This window comes from Heloderma suspectum, chromosome 1 (genome assembly GCF_057233095.1).
Source record: "Heloderma suspectum isolate Gila_16-S chromosome 1, 16-S_ref, whole genome shotgun sequence".
Lineage (NCBI taxonomy): Eukaryota > Metazoa > Chordata > Lepidosauria > Squamata > Helodermatidae > Heloderma > Heloderma suspectum.
In genome coordinates this window covers 256,182,451-256,201,914 of record NC_139458.1, presented here as the reverse complement: position 1 = coordinate 256,201,914, position 19,464 = coordinate 256,182,451, and the positions used below count along the sequence as shown (strand labels likewise).

Genomic DNA, 19,464 nt, shown 5'->3' with positions numbered 1-19,464 from the left:
TAAGCCCCATTCATGTCAATGGGTCTGCTCTAAGTAGGACTACTTTTGGAAACAAACCCTTATGGTTTGTAGCAGAGGGCTGAAATATTTGTTATGAGGGCAAATGTAGAGATTAGAACAGTGCTGTGATCCGAGACATGGTCCATGGAAGTGAACTCCTGCACCACCTGTTTCCCATATGGTGAGAGGGTACTGAGGTGTAAGAGTGGCCTTCGAGCCACATTTCATGATGTGGCCACCATTTGAGGGCTGAGTAAAACTGACCTCTCCTGGCAGCCACTCTACAGGACAAGTCTTTTCATGTCTCCTGGCTTACCATGCACTCCCTAACTCTGGGGTTTGTCTCCATGTTTCTGTCACCTACCACCAGAAATATTTGGTGGAAACCAAAAGATAGCGGAGCAGCAACTTTTACAAGTGAAATGGCCTGCTTGGTGCCTATTATTATGCAATGCATATGAAAGCCCCCATTGATCCCACTGAACTCGAGGGGGCATACTTCTGCATAGATACATTTAGGATTGCACTGTTAAAATGGCACATCTCCAATGTGCATACTCCAAAGGAGTATATTATAACTCTGGAACAAGGCTTGAGGACTGCAGTCTCATGGGTTTGCCTCATTAATTCATTACCCATGTAATTGCTTTGAAGACTTTACAGTGAGGATGTATTCCAGCCTTCCCCCACATGGTGCCTTCCAGATGTTTTGAAGTGCAATTCCCATCACCCCTCATCTTTGGACATGCTGGCTGGGGCTGATGGGAGTCAAAATCCACAACATCTGGAAGGCACCACTTTGGAGGAGGCTGATGTATTCTTTCCATGAATGAAGTGTGTGTGTGTGTGTGTGTGTGAGAGAGAGAGAGAGAGAAAGAGAGAAAGAGAGAGAGAAAGAGAGAAAGAGAGAAAAAGAGAGAGAGATTTGGAGGGGGACACCTTGCTCTGGTTGGTTTCAGGTTATTTTCTCAGCAGTCCCCCTCCCCCAACTCCACACATGCCCTTTTGCTAATGTTTTATCCTTTTCCTGTTTCTCGATGCAAGTATTCATTTTCTACATTACCAGATAATATAACCAGCTAACTCTGAAGCCCAGTAACCTCAAAAATCTGGCCAAAGGATGATTTGTCAATACCTTCCATGCTATGAAAAATCCCCCGATCCTCAGAAATGCAGCAAGCAACCACTTGTTATGGCTACCATAAATCTGCTTCATTGATGCCCTCGCCCTCGGACCAATGTGTAAGGGAGCATCTTTGAACCTATAGATGTCTGTGGGTGGTTTCCAATCCTAGCAAGGAAGAAGCATCATTTTAATTATTTTATGTGGGGGGAAAAGCCACCCCCACCCCCAAATTGGATCATGGAAGGGAAAAGAGGTATAATAAACTTCGATCTGTTGGTGTGCTAAAGAAATAAGTGACCTCCGGAGGAAGGATGTCTGGGAGAGAAAGAAGTGCTGTTGGACTTTAGCAAGACCACCTGAGCTACTACTGAATGAAGGCAGCGGTTGGGGGTGGGGGTGGGGGTGGGGGAGAGGGAGGAAGGGAAAACAAGGACCCAGCACCCGCTCTCTTCTGCAGAGGTTTCAGTCCTAAGTGGAGGGATCTTTAGAGTGGCTTCCTTACGTTCGACTTGCGTGTTGTCGTACTGGCTGCAAGGACGGGTGCTTTGGACAGCTCCCTCTCGGACACGCCGTAGTGGGGAAGGGAGCCGTTCAATACCGCGGCGCAGTTCAGCACTAGGTTACCTTGGACAGCTCCCGACGGCCTCCTCCATTACACCCCGCCTCCCCGTCACTTCTAGCTATTCCTCGAGCTTCGCAAAGCGAGCGGAGCGCCTTGCACCCGCGCAGCAGCGCCGGCACCCGCCCGGGGCTGGAAGGAAACCACCCTGAGGAGCCTCATCGCCATCGCTGGTTTCCTCCTCGCGGGCTCAGTTTTGGGAGCATGGACCCGAGACGGCGCGGGACCTGGTCACCCAGCCCGGGGCTCCGGGGGCTGCTTCTATTTGTTTGTGAGTATAGCCTTGCCACAGCTACGGCAGATTTTCCTGAACATTCCCCCTCGCCGCTTTGCCCTGCCTGGCGCATCTTCCCGAGCGTATCCACCGTTACATCAGTTCTGTTTGAGAGCCGTCTGAGAAATGGGAGAAAAACAGCCACGAATGACCGCCTGGGCGTTTTTCGGGGTGGGAGGATGTGGGCAGGGCTGGATAAAATCTACCCCCTTGATTTTTCTGGAAAGGGTAAGTCAAGTGGGTTTCGCTGGGAAAATTTACCTAGTTTACACGGTAGTCTTTTCGCCCAGATCGGACAGAAAACGCCCCGTGGAGAGCAGAGAACTCCTTTTCCAGCGTAGCTCCCAAGCCATGCTACTGAACCGTCCCCGTCCCCCCCGCAGATCCCGGTTCTCTATGTATTTTCTCCTCCAACAGATGCACTAGCTAGCACCGTGGCAGAGCAAGAAGTGGAAAACCTCTCCGGACTCTCTCCTAACCCCGAAAAGGCGATTTTTGTAGTTCGTGAAAACGGAACAATTTGTCTCATGGCGGAATTTGCGGCGAAGTTAATCGTCCCTTATGATGTGTGGGCCAGCAATTATGTGGATGTAAGAATCTGTCGCTTCCTCTCTCCTATCACCCCCCCCCCCGCCGCCCCTACATACCCCATTCCACTAACTTGGTGTATTTCATCCTCTAAAAAGGGTGAAAAGGTTCGGATTTAACATTTTGCGAAGGATCGTTGGCTTAAATTCCTGTGTGTGTGTGTGTGTGTGTGTGTGTGAGCGAGAGAGAGAGAGGGAGAGAAAGAGTGAGTGAGAATGAGAGAGAGAGAGAGAGAAAAGAAAGAGAATAGGAATAATCTAGAATATGATTCCAACCGTGGTCCCCCTTAGTTTCTTCATGTTGCCAAGGTAATGCGTCTTCTCTCCCTCTCTCTCCCTTTCTCTCTCGCTCTCACACACAGACACACAGAGGCACACTTTAAAACCAACAACCTACTTCTAATTTTCAAATACTTAAGTCTGAAGTGAGAATAAACTCTGCACAGGAACATAAACGCCCCCTGTCTCCACCCCCAACCCATTGTTTTCCAGAAAAAAAGAAGAAGCTCGCTTTATCTGTTCCTGGGAATAAGCGTTCTTTGATTTGGCGCTTAAGTAAAGTGTATAAAGTTGGGGTGGGGGATTCCTGTGGGAGTTAAAAAGTAATCCGACAATACATAATTACTCAGCTCGATCCCCTGGGGTTGGGAGCTGGGGGGACTGTTATGGGTAATAATTATCCCTTGGGCTGTACTGCAAAATCCAGGCATTTCTTTCTAACACGAAGTACTGAGCAGCTGTGAACCTAAACACATCTCTATGTTCATTTTATCCGTTGTGGGTTGATATCACGCAGCACTGGAAAAAGAGATGTGGTGTGGATACTCCACCACATTTTCTGAGAATATCACAGATATTCTCTGTGAAAGTATTAAATTTCCTATAAAATCCTTATTTATTTTTAAATGTTTGGGATTGACATTGATCGAATCTTGTGTGCATTCAGACGATCACGGAGCAAGCCTATATCCCACTTTCTCGGGCAGCAGAAGAGCGAGGGAAATGCGGCAGCAATGAATCCGAGCTCCAAATTTCGTGGATAGACAAAGCTTACACCCTCCGACTTTACTTTGTCAAGGTAAATGATGACGGTCGCAGGGTCCCCTGCACAGGACTTAGAAACAAAACAAAAAAATAGGGAAGAAAAGAAAGTATCAAAGAAGAAAATAAGGGGCAGGAAGAGTGCGAGAGAGAAACTGAGGAAGAAAGAGAGAGGGAAAGAAAGAGAGGGGGGAGAGGGAGAGGGGGAGAACGCGATGCTAATCAACCAGAACGTATTTTTGTAGCTTTCAAATGCATGTTATGCCTTTTCGTCAAGGAAGTCGCACAAGGCGCTTCTCTTGTCCTTGTCAATTTCCTACACTCCGTGTCAATTTCAGACCTGAGAAATGAGCACGCTTTAAAGAAGAGCACGGAGTTCCCAAACCACAGCCCAAGTTCTCGCCAGGCCAAAGCGAAGGGTCGAATCCGAGGGGCATGGGCGGCGGCGGGCTTCCTAACCCTTGATCGATCATTCTTTTCTTGCCTCCCTTTCACTATTCCTCCTTCCTTCCTTCCTTCCTTCCTTCCCACCCCACCCCCGCCCCGAATTGGCAGGAGAGTCGCAATACAAGCTCAGGGCCAGAGGCTTGGTGGAAAATGAGCAAAGTCCAGTTTGTTTATGACAGCTCGGAGCGCACCTACTTCAAACAAGCCGTTAACCGTAAGTGAAATGCTCAACAGAGGCCTAGTCAACCAGCTGCGGGCGGGGAACGAGGGATACGGGCTCGGTGATGGATGGGTTAGAAAGAAAGCGGTCTTGCATTCTGGATCTAGCCTGGAAGGGGGGGGGGGGATATAGAGAGACAGGCTGCCAGGCAGAGGATGAAATGGACAACCCTGGAAACACAGTCACATTCAGGCGCGATTTTGGCGTGCTAAGTACGCTTGGCGCTGCGGGGAGGGCTGGGGGAAATCCGGCTTCCTTCCCGCGTCTGCGCGTTTTTGTCCCACCCCGCTCTCTTCCGTGATCTTCAGTCTCCTCTCCGGATTTGTCCAGCCCTTGCTTGGACCAGGTTCCCCCAACCTCAGCCCGCACTGCGGATAAAACCGCAGGCTTACATTCGCCCGACGGCCTCCCCTTCTTCACCCTAACTCAGAGGAGGCTGGTGGCTCTGATTTCGGTGGGGTTGTGAATCCATTCTGGTTTCAGTCAGAACCAGCCAGAACCCTAAAGGAGCTCTCCAAGGCGCTGAACCTATTCTGGGGATAGGGCCACCAGCCTCCACTGCCCTAACTCCCCTTCCTTTTTGGATTCATCGTCTGGCGTGTATATTCAACTCATGTCCTGATCCAGGAGCATTTAGGCGCGGGATCCCCGCTCCTCTGCCAGGCTGCAGTTTTCTTCACTAGTGCGCTAAACTGTGCGCTAAACTGGCCTTTTCCTTCGCGGGATTCAGAAGCGGCCACGATTCTGCTTTGCGCTCTCCTAAAAAAAAGGCACATAGAGTCATTTTCATGTTTAGTTTAAAGAAAGGGACCGATTCGCCCGTTTAAGGCTGCCAACCGCCAGCTTGGGCGCAGGTAAACTTCAGCCGATTTTTGTCGCATTCGTCGAGTTCTACGAAGATGAAGAGGCTGACGTGGTAGTCCCAGACGTGTTGCAGGGAAGTAAGGCTGAAATCCCACGAGCTTCCCAGGGAGTACGTGCCAATTGAACTCAGTAGGACTTACTTCTGGGTCGACAGGCTGCAAGTCCCACACGCTTCTGGTAGGGCTGTCTGCAGTGATCTTTTTAAGACTGAAAGGATCAATGGATTACACCAAAATATTTAACAAAACAACCCCCCTAGTAAACTTGCCTTTCTGGGATGTAAGGAGATTCTGCAAATTTGCAAATTAATGAACAAAAGCTACCATTCTTCATCTGAAAGAAAAGCCACCTTCTCCCTTTCTTTTCTGTTTGGCTATGGGGTGATATAGAAATGTAATAAATAATAATAATAATAATAATAATAATAATAAATATAATATAATATTCACTATTACAGCAAGTCACCAGGACTGTGTTTAAAAAATTGAAACCTGTGCCCTGAACTTTCAGATCTACAAAATAAAAGTGGTCTCCATTGGTCAGGATCATTTGACCAAAGCTTTAATTGCTGAATCATGGGCTGCCTAAATGGATTAAACGTTGTAGCCCTAGTTTATGGTTGGAGTGTAACCTAATCTTGAATTTTACAGAAGCAGGTTTGCAGTTATGGGTGCATTTATTGCACTATTCCAGGCACTTTTGAATGCAGAGCTTTGGGCTCTTAGATCTATCTGGCAGTTTTGCCAATTGAAACGGGACTAACTTGCTTCCATTTTCCTATTTTCTTTTGGACCTGACCTTGTAATGCTTAAAAACAAAAAAACAATCAAGTTATCTCAGTTTTCCCTTCACAGAGATGGCAGTGATTACAAGACAATAAACAAAAAAATATATTGACTATGTCCAAATGCTCTGAAAGGATGATTAATTAATTTATTTTTGCTTCATTGATGTGGCTTCCATTTTTAAAAACACAGTGGAAATTATTCTATTTCCTTGCATTTCTCCCCCCCCCACCCCATGCCCCCTTTTAAGGTATTTTCTTGATGCCTGTATTTGTTACTATGTGTATCTGCAGGATGTTTCAGAGAGTGTCAGTATTTTTTGTTTTTGCTGTGAAGCATGCAAAAGCCAAACCCTTCATGTATAAATTCCATGCCTTCTGAATATTTTCTGGAAGCAATTTCTAATATTTGGATCCTTTAAGCCTGATTTTTTTTTTTTTTAGCTTTCTCTGCTCTAAGTATAGATTGTGGGAAAAACCATTTTCATATTAAAATAAATGTATAGAGAAATTCATGATGCATTTTCAGAATGACTTGAAATGCATCAGTCTTCTGTGCATATAATTTAATGGGATTTGTCATCATATGCAACCACAGCTTAGCAATGCTGGACACGCAACTCATAAAATACGTGTTAATCATGATAAAGACTTACAGTGTAATCATAATATGCATGTGTACTCAGTCAGAAGTATGTTTAATGGGGCTTACTCCCAGGTAAGTGGGTATAGGGTTTCAGCCTTAGAGTTAAGTCCACAGAGAGTCATTCAGTAGGACATCAGAGCATAACTAGTCTTCCACAAACTGAATGACCATGGTGGCTGGGGATGATGGGAACTAGAGGGCAGCAGATTGGGGAAGGCTTAAGTAGTTGGGTGTCATTGATTTCAATACTTACATTTTCTTTCTTTCAGAATTTCAGCCTTACTTATTAAGATTTCTGACTTGTTTTCTGTAAAGTGTCATGTACCTAGATCAGCCTCCCCCAACCTAGTGCCCCTCAGATGTTTTAGACTACAGTTCCCAGCATTCCCAACCACTGGCCATGCTGATGGGAGCTGAAGTCCCAAACATCTGGGTTGACCCAGATATCTTTTTTTCACCCACAATTCTTGCTTTGTATGAACTTTTTGCCATAATAATTTGTGATGATGGCTTTGCAGTGAGAGTGTAATCGGCTAGAATGTTGGATTTGCATGTGGGAATCACAGGTTCAAATCCTGCCTCAGCTGCAGTGCTTATGGGGTGGCCTTGGGCAAGTCACAATCTCTCACCTGGTTCGCATGTAAGGACAACCGCTCATTTAGCCAATGGGTTGTTGTTCGGTGGGAACAGCCCCTCGGTCTCAGCCTAGCCTGCCGCACAGGCTGCGTCTGAGGCTAAAATGCTGCCCTAAGTAGGATATAAATATAATAATCCTCAGAAGACATAGAGCAAGTGATGGCATGTGGCATAGTGCAAGGGGAATGCCAGAAGCATTTTTAACAACAACAACAACAACAAATATGCTGCTTCTGTAGTGATGAACATTGTTACAGAAAGCCATTGCCATAGTTGGTATTCCTAACTTCCCAACTGTGATCACTGATCACCATGAGTTGCCTCCATAGCAAGAAGTCCCCCAGTGGGATGTTAGGCATATATTGCTTATATATGGGCACTACAAACTGTCATGATAGCACCACTATGTGATTAGACCCTAATGATGAATGCAAGGATGGTAAAAGGTCATGAGGGCAGCAGTTAACACTCTGCATTTTGGATTGTATCCATAATTCCCATAAAGCTGCAATCCTGTAATAATTTCCCTGGGATTAAGGCCCATTGAACTCAATGGCGCATACTTCTGAGAAGGCATAGGGTTGCATCAGATTGCACTGTAAGTGTTGGCAATACCGCATGTGAATATTTCTTCAACTGGTTGTTGTTGTTGTTTTAAATCTACATAGAGGTTCTTGGTGTCACCAGAGTGCAAACTGGGCATCATCAAAGCTGGTGCCTTCCTGATGTATTGGTCTTGCTGGTTGAGGATGATGGAAATTGTAGTCCAACACATTGAGGGGGGGATGGGTGGGAGAAGGTGAGTGTTTTCTGCTCTGTGTACACTGTTCAGAGGGTGAAGAGAAGAAAAGCCCCTGCTGCCATTCTTACTCTTGCTCTGAAAATAATCAGAAAGTCTTTCTGGTTATTAGGTCAGTCTAGCCAACAAGAATGCTTTGCATGCAATCCAGATTTGACTGGAGATAGTGGCTAAGATGCCCTGTTTGACTTCTACATATTCCTCTTTGACCAATGTGTAGAGGGGACATTCCAAACACTATGGATTGATCCAGTCACACTCAAAACAAATCCCATAGAATACCCTTCCCCAACCTGGTGCCCTCCAGATGTTTTGGACTACTACTCCCTCCATGCCTGACCATTAGCCATGCTGGTTGGGGATGATGGGAGATATAGTCTAACACAGCAGGAGGACACCACGTTAGAAAAGACTGCCATAGAGAATAAGAGAAAGCTATTTTCTCTCCCTCTGCCCTGGCGCACACAGTCACCTTGCTGTGTCATCATCCTTGCCCTGCTGTCAGGATGAGTGAGTGAGGGGGTGGGGGGGCCAGGGTGCAAAGCTCTACTATGTCTCGTGGGACCCCTCTTCCCAAGGTCAGACTGGACCAAGCTCTTTATATGTTATTTATTTTAGCTATTAAAAATCTACCCCACCTTTCCACAAAAGTGCTTAAGGCAGCTACACTGGCAGCATCCAGAGCATGGAAGTGTGTCAGAACCAGTGTGGCAGGCTGCTCTCTCCCTCTCTCCTGACTGCAGCAGCATCAGGATTATTGGCGTGATTTCATAGAATCATAGAATAGCAGGGTTGGGAGGGACCTACAAGGCCATCGAGTCCAACCCCCTGCTCAGTGCAGGAATCCAAGTCAGAGCATCCCTGACAGATGGCTGTCCATCCAGCCTCGTCTTGAATGCCACCAGTGTGGGAGAGCCCATCACCTCCCTAGGCAATTGGTTCCATTGCCCTATTGCTCTAACAGTCAGGAAGTTTTTCCTGATGTTCAGCCAGAATCTGGCTGGATCACCATGATCTATGCAGTGCTCACATTAATACCTTTAGCATTACGGTTGGCTGGTTAATGTTGAATTCCTACATACAGAGAGGCTTGCCTGGCACCTACATTGTGGTCTTTTCGGCACCAGATGAAGACCTTTCTATTCTCCCAGGCATTTTAGTCCTTCAGTTTTTATTTTTTTAAATTGGAAATTGTATTTTTACATCTTTACACTGCTGCTGTGGTTTGTTGTTGTTGTTGTTGTTGTTGTTATTATTGTTACTTTGGTGATATAATGTAGTTTTAGGATGCAATCCTATGCATGGATTCTAATAAAGCTTGTAGCAATCCTAGGTAATAAAGCATGTAGCAAACCACAGTACATGGTGGGTTGGGTCCTGACTCAGGGTGCAATCCTATGCATGTTTAGACAGAAAAAAAGCCCACAGCATGCCCAGCCAGCCATGCTGATTGGGGAATGCTGGGAGGTGTGGGAAGTTTTTCTGTCTAAACATGCATAGGATTGCACCCTTAACCTTAAAAAAGTGTCATATTAGTTTTTGTCACATTGGTGCATTTTATGATTTTAACTGTTGTGAACTGCCCAGAGAACTTCAGCTGTTGAGCAGTAAATAAATAAATAAACAAACAAATAAATGTCCCAGTAAATTCACTGGCACTTACTTCTGAGTAGACATGGATAGGACTGCACAGTAAAGCAACAGAATGATTGCCTGCTCAAATACTGGAAAATGTTGTAGATCCCAAGCATTATAAGGGGGTACTCATTCATTGACATTTCTGTCCTCTTGGCAGCTGGGAAGCATACAGTCACCACCCATCACCTTTCAGCTTTAGTCACCCCAGCTGGGAAGTCTTATGAATGTCAAGCTCAGCAGACAATCACCTTGGCCTCCAGCGACCACCAGAAATCTGTCGTTCTCTTGCTGTCTGAGGTCCGCCTTCAGCCCTTTGACATCAGCTCTGACTATGTCTTCACTGAAGGTAAGGGCCTTTCGGGTGCTGGGAAATGTTTGGGCACAATCTGGAAGGAGGAGGCAGCAGCTCTTGACCAGGAAAGCAAGCCATTTCAGTGGAGAGTTGAGATGGAGAAGGCATGCAATCCAGCTTTCTACTTTAATGCCCAAGGCAGGGGGCTGCACTGTCCTGTAATGGGTGAACTCCAACAACTCTGGGGCATGCTGCCATGGGGAAAATGCACATAGTCTCACAATGGATTTTAAACCTTTTGCTTCTTGGTACTGTGTGAAGTGGCTCTAACTTTGGAGTGTCTTTGCTCAGCTGCTTTCCTTGATCAGGTCCAGTATTTGGGGTGTGTGCGTGTATGTTCTGCTAACATGTTAAGGAAGAGCAAAGGAAGGTTCAATGCAAGGTGAATAGCTACTGAAATGGCAGCAGTGGTAGGTAGTTCTCAGAATTCTTGGATAATGTAGGTGGCACCTAGGAACATAGGAAGCTGCCTTATTGAGCCGGAGTACTGGCCCATTAGCTCAGTATTGTCGACACTGACTAGTGCTGCCTATTCAGGGTTTCAGGCGGGTTCCTTTCCCAGCTCTATCTGGAGATGCTGGGGACTCAACCAGGGACTCTATCCTGTGATGATGATAAAGACAAAGATAAGTCATATTTTGCTTGTTAATTGCATTTGATGATACTTCCCAGAGAGCCATTTATGCTGGGATATCTGCAGTGGAATCTAAATGGTCAACACATTGTGGAGTTATATCTTGAGTGAGGCTGCTAGAAAGCAAAAGTGTTGATTAAGCTTTTGTGTGAGTGGGGGAGGACTGGAGATAGAAATGACCTCCCCACTCACTCTTAGAAGTGGGACTGAACAACAGTGTTGAACATCTGAAATGTTTCTGATGTTGTCCCCAGATACTTAAAAACACTGAGGTAAGCTTAGGGAATTGGGAATAGCTGATAGCCCTCAAAACTAAGGCACAACCTTTCATGTTATATACCACCTGTCCCCAGCATGACGCTTTCCAGATATCTGGATGACTACAACCTCTGTCAGCCCCAGCCAAGAGGGCCAGCACTCAGGGATGATGGAGGTTGTGGCCCAATATATCTGGAGGGCACCACATTGGGGAAGGCTGTTATAAAACCCAAGACTTGCATTGGGGGTTGGACTCAGTGGCCTTGTAGGCCCCTTCCAACCCTACTATTCTATGATTCTATGATTTCCCTATCACTCCTGGGGTTTGTCAATTACGCTCTCCTGTTGCTCCTAATAAATGGGATGTTTTTATTTATGATCTGAACCGTGGCTTGTATCCAGTGGCGGTTTTGCTTTAAGGACTTCCACTTGTGCAAGGTAAGGCACTAGATCTTTGCCAATTCCTCGTACCTGCTTAAGCCTCCATCCCTCCAAAGCTGCTTTTGGGGTCAGGGGACCCTTCAAAACAGAATGGTTAGAGAGGATTGGCAAAAAGTGGGTGCCCTGACTTGAGTGAACAGAAGTGATTTCTGTCAAGGTGGCAGCAGCACTGACTGGATGCAACCGCAAGTGTTTTTAAATAGCCATCAGATATTCCTCTTTTTAAGTGTTTGTATTGTGGCAGTTATTGAGGATTCTGTACCTCAATAGTCATAATTATTCACTGTTCTGGCAAAATATTACAAATCTGAACTGAAAAGGGACAATGTCAGAATGCTTTTTATACAGCTCTTTTTATTACCTTCTTGAGTTCTCTTCTAAATTTTCTGAACAGAAAACATTTTCTAGTTTCTGTAGCCCATTCTCTTGCTTATGGATAATCTATATATTCCTCTGGCACACAGGATGTGTGGCAGAACATGGAGGATTTCAGCTTTATGGAATATTTTGGCTTTGTGTGTTAGTATATGTATCTGTACATACCTGATTTTGAAGCATGGAACAGCACTTCTGGATCTCAGAAAGATGCAGTTAATCACTTATATATTACAATGACCAATACAAAAAGCAAAATGTTTCAGTTTCTGCCTTCTTCAGCTGCCCTGATGTGAATCAAAGGGTACTGTCACCAATGTGGTGTGTGTGCACACACGTGCATGCACACACACACACACACACACATATATATATAGTGTGTGTGTGTGTGTGTGTATTATCAAATATGGGTTCGATAATGGTTGGCAATGCATATGAGTGCCACAGTCCTGTATGCATAGGTAACAACAAAACATAAGAGTAGTCTGCTGGATTAGGCCAAGGGTCCAGGTAGTTGAGCATCCTGTGTCCAACCAGATGGTTCTGGGAATCCCAGATGCCGGCCATAAAGGCAACAACCCTCCTTTATTTTGACCCCCAACAATAGCTATTCAGAGGTATTCTACCTCTGAACATGGAGATTTCTTTTATCTATAAATACATTGACAATCTGGAGCATGTCCAGAGAAAGGTGGACAGGATGGAGAGGAGTCTGGATACCAAGTCCTATGAGAAACAGTTGGAAGAGCTGGGTATTTTTAGCCTGGATAAGATAGTTTAAAGGAAGATGTGGTCATGGTCTTCAAATATCTGAAGGGCTGTCATGCAGAAGATGGAGCTGGCTGGTTGCTCCGGACAGCAGGACTGGAGAAACGGCAGGGATGTAGAATTCAGGTAAACATCAGGAGGAACTTCCTCATGGTAAGAGCTGCTCACCAGTGGAATGGACTACCTTGAGAAGTGGTGGATTCTCCTCCTCTGGAAGTATTTAAGCAGAGGATAGACAGCCATTTACTAGCTCAATGGCCAGTTGCTAGAGAGCAACAACATGGATGCTTTAGGGCACAGTTCTCTGCATGCTGGCTGGGGAATGCTGGGAGCTGTAGGACTTTTTTCTACCTAGACATGCATAGGATTGTGCCTTTAGTTGCATCCTACATTGCAGATCCTGCTTTGAGCAATAAGTTGGTCTAGTTAACCTCGAGAGCCTCTTCCAACTCTAGTTAACCGCAAGAGCTCCTTCCAAGTATGATTCTGTCACGGCTAAGAGTAATTGAAAGATCTATCCATGAATTAGTCCAACCTTCTTTTAAAGTCATCTAAGCTGGTGGCCATCACCACATCTTTCTGGGCAGTGAATTCCACAATTTAATTATGTGTGGTATGGAGAAGTATGTTCTCTTGTCTGTTCTGAATCTAAAGCACATCCATTTTCATTGGGTGACCACAAGGTCTAGTGTTAAGACTAGAGAGGGAGAAAGCATTATCTTTCCCTTTAAGTCTTGCATGCTATTAATGATTGGCTGACCCTCTATCATCCCCCGCTTAGTCACCTTCTCCCTCCCTGCTAAACTAATGACCTCTGGTCATTTTTGGTTAACCTTTTTGACATCTTTTCCAACTCTACAATACCCTCTTTTAGATGGGGCAAGCAGAACTCTAGACACAATTTCAGATGCACCAGCACTATGTTGTTGTTCAGTCGTTAAGTCGTGTCCGGCTCTTCGTGACCCCATGGACCATAGCACGCCAGGCCTTCCTGTCCTCCGCTCTCTCCCGGAGTGTGCTCAAGTTCATATTCATTGCATCGGTGATGCTATCTAGCCATCTCATCCTCTGCCGTCCCCTTCTACTTTTGCCTTCAATCTTTCCCAGCATCAGGGTCTTTTCTATAGATTTACATAAAAGTATTGCAAGTAGTGTCCTAATAAAACCTAGCATAGAATCTCCCCTTTTTACTGCTGTCAGACTGTGTTGATGATGACATGAAACTCTCCATCATGATCCTAAGATCTCTTTCTTGGTTATTCAAGGGATGGGAGATGGAATGGAAGGAGGGGGAAGGAAGGAAGCCAGAGTCTTGAAAGAAATGGAAAACCTGGTGATAGATCGGGGAAGAAGGTCAGCTGTAATTCACATAATATGTCAAATTGTTGGTCAGAGGCCTCTGAAGAATGTTGTGTTGTAGCTGGTTCCATGCTGGTTGAAATGACTTGAACATGACAATTGGTTTCCCCAGTCACAGTCCATCTTCTGTCATTACTGCTGTAATGCAACAATTGTATAGGATGTCACGGTGCTACACCAGGTGATGGTGGCTGATCACAGTGCAGTAGCACCAATTTATGATGGGTAAATGTGAGTCATGGCATTTCCCCTCAATGGAGGGGGTTTTTTGGGGGTGTGCATGGTATTGTTGTCCTCCATCCCAGCTGCTTGTTTGCTGGCCCCTTTGGTGAACTTTACAATATTCCAATTAAATCATGATTTCACAGTGCATCGCTCTTTGGGAATTGGGAGTTCTTGATTTCCTGGCTCACAATTTGCAAAATATGCTGATAAGCAATTCTCTGACTTGAATAGGTGGACCTTTTGTTGAGCCCAGATTGTTGAACCACTAGGTTGTCTTGCATGCACAGGCTCTCATGCCTCCAGGGCAAATGTGTAATTATGACTTTTTGATCCAACTCAAATGCATCACCCTTGACAGCTTTGGCATTCTAGTTTTTTAGTCTAATGCCCAATGAAACCCCAAACCATGATTTGGGGTGTGCAGTCTTCTTGCTGCCTTAACTCACAAGCTGAAACCATACTGAAGGCTGCAGACTTTATTCATTTCATGATTCCAATTCATATTCAGTGTGATCCCAACTGTAGAGCAATCCTTCCAAGATTTTATATGGGATTGAAAAGCAGGAGGCATTCTGAAGAGATCGGAGGGATGGCAAGACTATATTGGTACTCTGATCACATTTGCAGTCTTCCCCAACCGGCTGTCCTCCAGGTGTGTTGAACTACAATTCCCATCACCCCATCATTGGGAAGGCTGGGGATGATGAGAGTTGTAGGGCAACACACACTGAGGCTGCTGGCGGGAGAAGACAGGATTTTAGTATTCCCTTTGGTTTCTGAAGCACCCAGTGTCAGTGTCACCTATTTCTAAGACATCTTGTGTACCAGAACGCAAAACCATCTCCAAAGCTGTGCTGGTAATCCTTTACCACAAGCACAGCTTTGAGAAGTAAAGCGTGCCTTCCCTTTGGGCAATCAAATGAATGGTGAAGTTTGTCTTGAGGTCAGAAGTTTGATTCACCCAGCCACCTTAACCTGATCTTTCAAACAGCAAAGTCCTGTTTTGTTTTCTGGTTGCTTGTTTTTTTTAAAAAAACAATCCATATTAGAGCAATATCTTTATGAGGCCAACCCAAGGTCAAAAAGCTTGTAGTGTGCAAGCTTTTGAGTTCTTCAGAGCTTCATCAGGCTAGGTGCTAAATAAAGCAAGGGTGGGGGGAAAGGGGGAAATGCTGGCTGATGCTAAAGCAGTGGAGTCTGCATTTTGTCAGGGTCTTAAGATTGAATGTGGGAGGAGCTGGCAGAAATTAAAATTGGGCTCTGCTAGGTGCTGCAATGATTTCTGGGAGCACCGGGAATGTCCCTAGGGCTTCTGGGATGAAGGAACAAAGAGTGGCAGCGGGAACCTGAACCCAGCACAGCATTTCCTCCATTTGTGTCCTCTGAAATGTTCCTCTGGCTGAATAACAAGGGGGCGGGTGCTTTCTGTTAATACAGGTGAGGACACGCCCTCCCATACCCTTGTGTTCCCCCATCTGCTGCCTGATGTGCCAAAGCTGGTGTCAAGGGCTCCTTGGAGGGCTCTCAGTCTAATCCAGTAGCCAAGTCCAGACACAGACAAAGGGATTATTTTCAAAGCTTTATTCTTCTTTTACAACTTAACAGCTCTACAGGTAGCAACTAGATCTGAGCAGCAGCATCCCTATGCCCTAAGTTAGAACAGTTGGTCCCCGTTCGAAGGGCAATTACTGGCAGACCCCTGAATATAAAGACTAGGGAGAATCCCTCCCCTTTTCCCTTGGATCCTCTGGGCACAACCGTTCTTTGAGCGCAAACCATTTGGAGCCGCTCTCTGCGTCTGTGCCTGCGCCGCGCATCCCCCCCAGTCTGCTATCTGTGCTGAGTCACTCCCTGGACTGCTTTCTAAACTAGGAATGTGGGTGGGAGGAATCTCCGTCAGCTGTTGGTCCTGGGAAAAAAGGAGCGCGCTCCTCTCCCGAAGGAGCGACTGCTCTTCCTCAGCATCAGAACTACTCTGGGATTCTATGGGCTCAGTGTCCACCCTGACAGCTGGTTCATAATGTTGCATCACTGCAGCTCATCATTGGCTGATATCACTGCACTGCCAAGCGCAGCTCTTGCCAGATGTGGCGTAAGGTCATGACCAGAATGTCATATAGCGGAGAAGAGGTTGAGAGGGTCAGGGCTTGACATGACTAAAGCAAACAGCCTCCCGAAATTCTCCATGCTATTTGTGGACAGAGACCTTGATTGGGGGGATGAGGGGGGGGATGGACAATTTCACCAAAGTTCTCCAGCAGGAGGAGAAATTCTCGACAGTTTCTCACAGGCAGGGCTCACAATCGGCAGAGGCTATAGCACAGCTTCCCTCTTTTTTCCTAAGGGTTTTTGGCTCTCCCGTGCTGCCACTGCAAGTGGCAACAGCATCAACCCTGTTGGCTGCCCGGCCCCCATTTTTCATCCACCACAATGCAGGTGTGAGGGGGGCAGTGTTGTGCCCAGCTCCAGGGAAGAGGTGGAGCTAGTGATGTGCCACAATCTGTCCTCCAACTTTCTGAACATTTTCTTCCCCCATGAGAGAGGCTTCCATTGTTTGGCTTCATTTCCAGGGTGTTATATAATATTTTTTGTCATGTTTTTGAGTTTGCCTAATCACTGCAAGGCAGCTGAGGGTGCTGTGTGTGTGTTTTCTGTTTATTACACCTCTCTCCATTGCTCTGCAGCCTCCCTGGCTGCCTGCGCTTTCTGATCTGAAAAAGCCCTGTGGGAGAGATTACCTCATAGTGTCTCCCCCTTGGGTTTAATTGAAGTGTGGGAAGCCAAGGAGGCTACAGGCTGCCAGAGAGACGATTGTAAAATGAAAGACAGGACAACTCATACACTCTCCTTGGTCACCTCCTAAGCAAGGCAAGTCCAAGAACTCTGAACCCAACCTATGAGAATTTCTCTGAAATGTTCTTCTCCTTTGAATTTCTTTTCTATCAAATTGTATGAGAATGTTCAGGGAAAAAAATTCGGCACAGCACTAGAAAAGATGCACAGATTTAATGTCAATTCAAGTTGCCTGATTTTGATCTCTTATGTGTGTCCGGCCTCTGTACATCTCAAGTACACAGGGCTACCACACTATTGAAGTCTTTCTCCTGCTTGGCTTCTTACAGTGTCTGGTGTAAGGCAGGGGTGCGGAACCTTAGGCCCAGGAGCCAAATCTGGTCCAACCTGCCCCCCTGGGCATGCTCAGAAGGCTCCAGCCCTTCCCCTGGCTCCAGCCCTGCCCTTGGCTGGTGATGGTCTCCCAGTTTTGGTGAACTTTTTTCCCCATTCTAAAAGGTTGAAATGCCTTTCGTCAGGCTTAGTTACTGGCAGTAATTGCTTTAAGCTTAAATATGCTGGGGGGGTGTTTTGTTTTTTGTATTTTGGCCAAACCCCTCTTGCCTTGGGCTCCTCCCACCACTGGAATGTGAACCCCCCCCCATCCAGAGCTTCTATGGAATAAAATTCAGTCCTCAAGCCGAAAGAGATTCTGCCCCCCTGGCATAGGGGTTGAGTGTTGGACGTGACCTCAGAAGACTGAGGCTCAAATGTGATCACTGGGTGAACCTGGGCCAGTCACTTTCTCATATTCAGGGCGACTTGCCTCGCACAGTCGTAGTGAGGATAACATGAGGTGGGTAGCATCTACATTGCCCTGAGTTCTTTGGAGGAAAACCCCCCAATCTTTTCTTTCAAAGAAGGCATTTATAAGAACATAAGAAGAGCCCTGTTGGATCAAACCAAGGGTCCATCTAGTCCAGCATTCTGTTCACACAGTGGCCAACCAGCTGTTGACCAGGAACCCACAAACAGGACATGAGCACAATAGCACCCTCCCACCCATGTTCCCCAGCAACTGGTTTACATAGGCTCACTGCCTCTGGTACTGGAGGTAGCACACAGCCATCAGGACAAGTAGCCATTGATTCACCTATATTCACCTGTATGCACAATAATTCTCTCTCCCTCTTCCCTGCCCCTCTCTTTCATATGTTGCAGGCCATAAATGTCCAGTGGACCAAAGAGAACAGTTAGAAGAGACCCTTCCTCTGGTTCTGGGCTTGATCTTGGGACTGGTTATTGTGATAACCCTCGGTGTTTACCATATCCATCTCAAAATGACAGCGAATCAAGTCCAAATTCCACGGGACAGATCTGAGTATAAACATATGGGATAGCTGGTGAAGCCATGGATCAGCTGAAGCAAAAGCACTTTTTTCCTCTTAGGCAGGGTCTCCCCCATGATCAGATGATCAACTGTGTAATGACCAAATGGAGAGGGTAGGGTGGGGTGGGGTGGGGTGGGGGGTAGGAAGCAGCCATTTCTCAAAAGTCAGTGCTTAGAGCAGAGGGAGAGCCTTTGCTCCCTTGGAGAACCGTCAACACAAAAGTCAGCTTTGCTTCTACTTTCGACTCCCTTCCCATTCAAGTACTAAGGGAAGACATTGGGATGAAAGTGTATGTTTTGCTGTGAGAACTGATTGAGGTGGTGGTGATGACGATGATGAGATATGGCAGAAATGGGAAGCCTGTGCCCCACCCAGATGTTGGACTACAACTCCCATCATCCCCCTCCATTGACCAAGCTGGCTGGGGATAATGGAGTCCAGCAACATCTGGGAGGCCCCAGGTTCCCCATCCATGATATATTGGGTGAGATTCAGAGATCCTTGAGTGGAGTTCTGCTCATGGGGCAGTATCCAATGTGATACGAGTGCTAGAGTAAGGGACATTGTGCTACAACAAGTGACCTGGAGCACAATGCCATAGCATTAGCTGGTGCAACGGGTTTGCCAGGGAATCCATGCGCACCAGCTAACGATATTAGGGGTCCTTTACGTTAGCAAAACATAATCTATGCTAGTGCTTCTGTCCCATTGGATACTGTCCATTGAATGCTCTTCACTTATGGAAGTGGTGCAGGGCAGGGGGGATTTTTGGCTGGTATCCCCTTCCTCCTGCAACACCTAGCATCCCTTGGAAATTGGACTGGAATGGTTGGGGAACCCTCCAGAACAGTGTGGCTGCAGGGGGAAGAAGAAATGAGCACAACTCACTTCTACCTCTTCCATGGGCAGACGGGGGGGGGGGCTTGGCTGGTTTGGAGCGTCTTCCTCAAACAGAAGGACACCTTCCATTCATGGCAGGGCTGCTCTGGATCCAAGGCATAGTCCTGAATCCCAAAAGCCCAGAGAACATGCCTACAGAAACAAAGAAATGGGAGGAGCAAGGGATTTAGGACAGCCCCCCTTGAACACCCATTCCTGTTGGAAAAATGTCACTTCGAAGGAAAAACACACACCAGCCAGCCCCTGCTTACCTGATATTAAGTCCTTAGGGTTCCACTGCAGCTCATCTCGACTGAAACTCTATTTTG

General features: G+C 46.3%; 1 protein-coding gene across 1 annotated transcript; it reads left to right on the top strand.

Annotated features, from left to right (window-relative positions):
* The first annotated feature begins 1,900 nt into the window (after window positions 1–1,900).
* On the top strand, window positions 1,901–18,265 carry LAMP5 (lysosome associated membrane protein 5). The gene is made up of 6 exons (XM_084830499.1): window positions 1,901–2,016; window positions 2,437–2,609; window positions 3,553–3,684; window positions 4,203–4,308; window positions 9,839–10,027; window positions 18,087–18,265. Exons 1-6 carry the CDS (start codon window positions 1,950–1,952, stop codon window positions 18,263–18,265), a joined length of 846 nt encoding a protein of 281 aa, XP_084686625.1. The 5' UTR covers window positions 1,901–1,949.
* The last annotated feature ends 1,199 nt before the right edge of the window (window positions 18,266–19,464 follow it).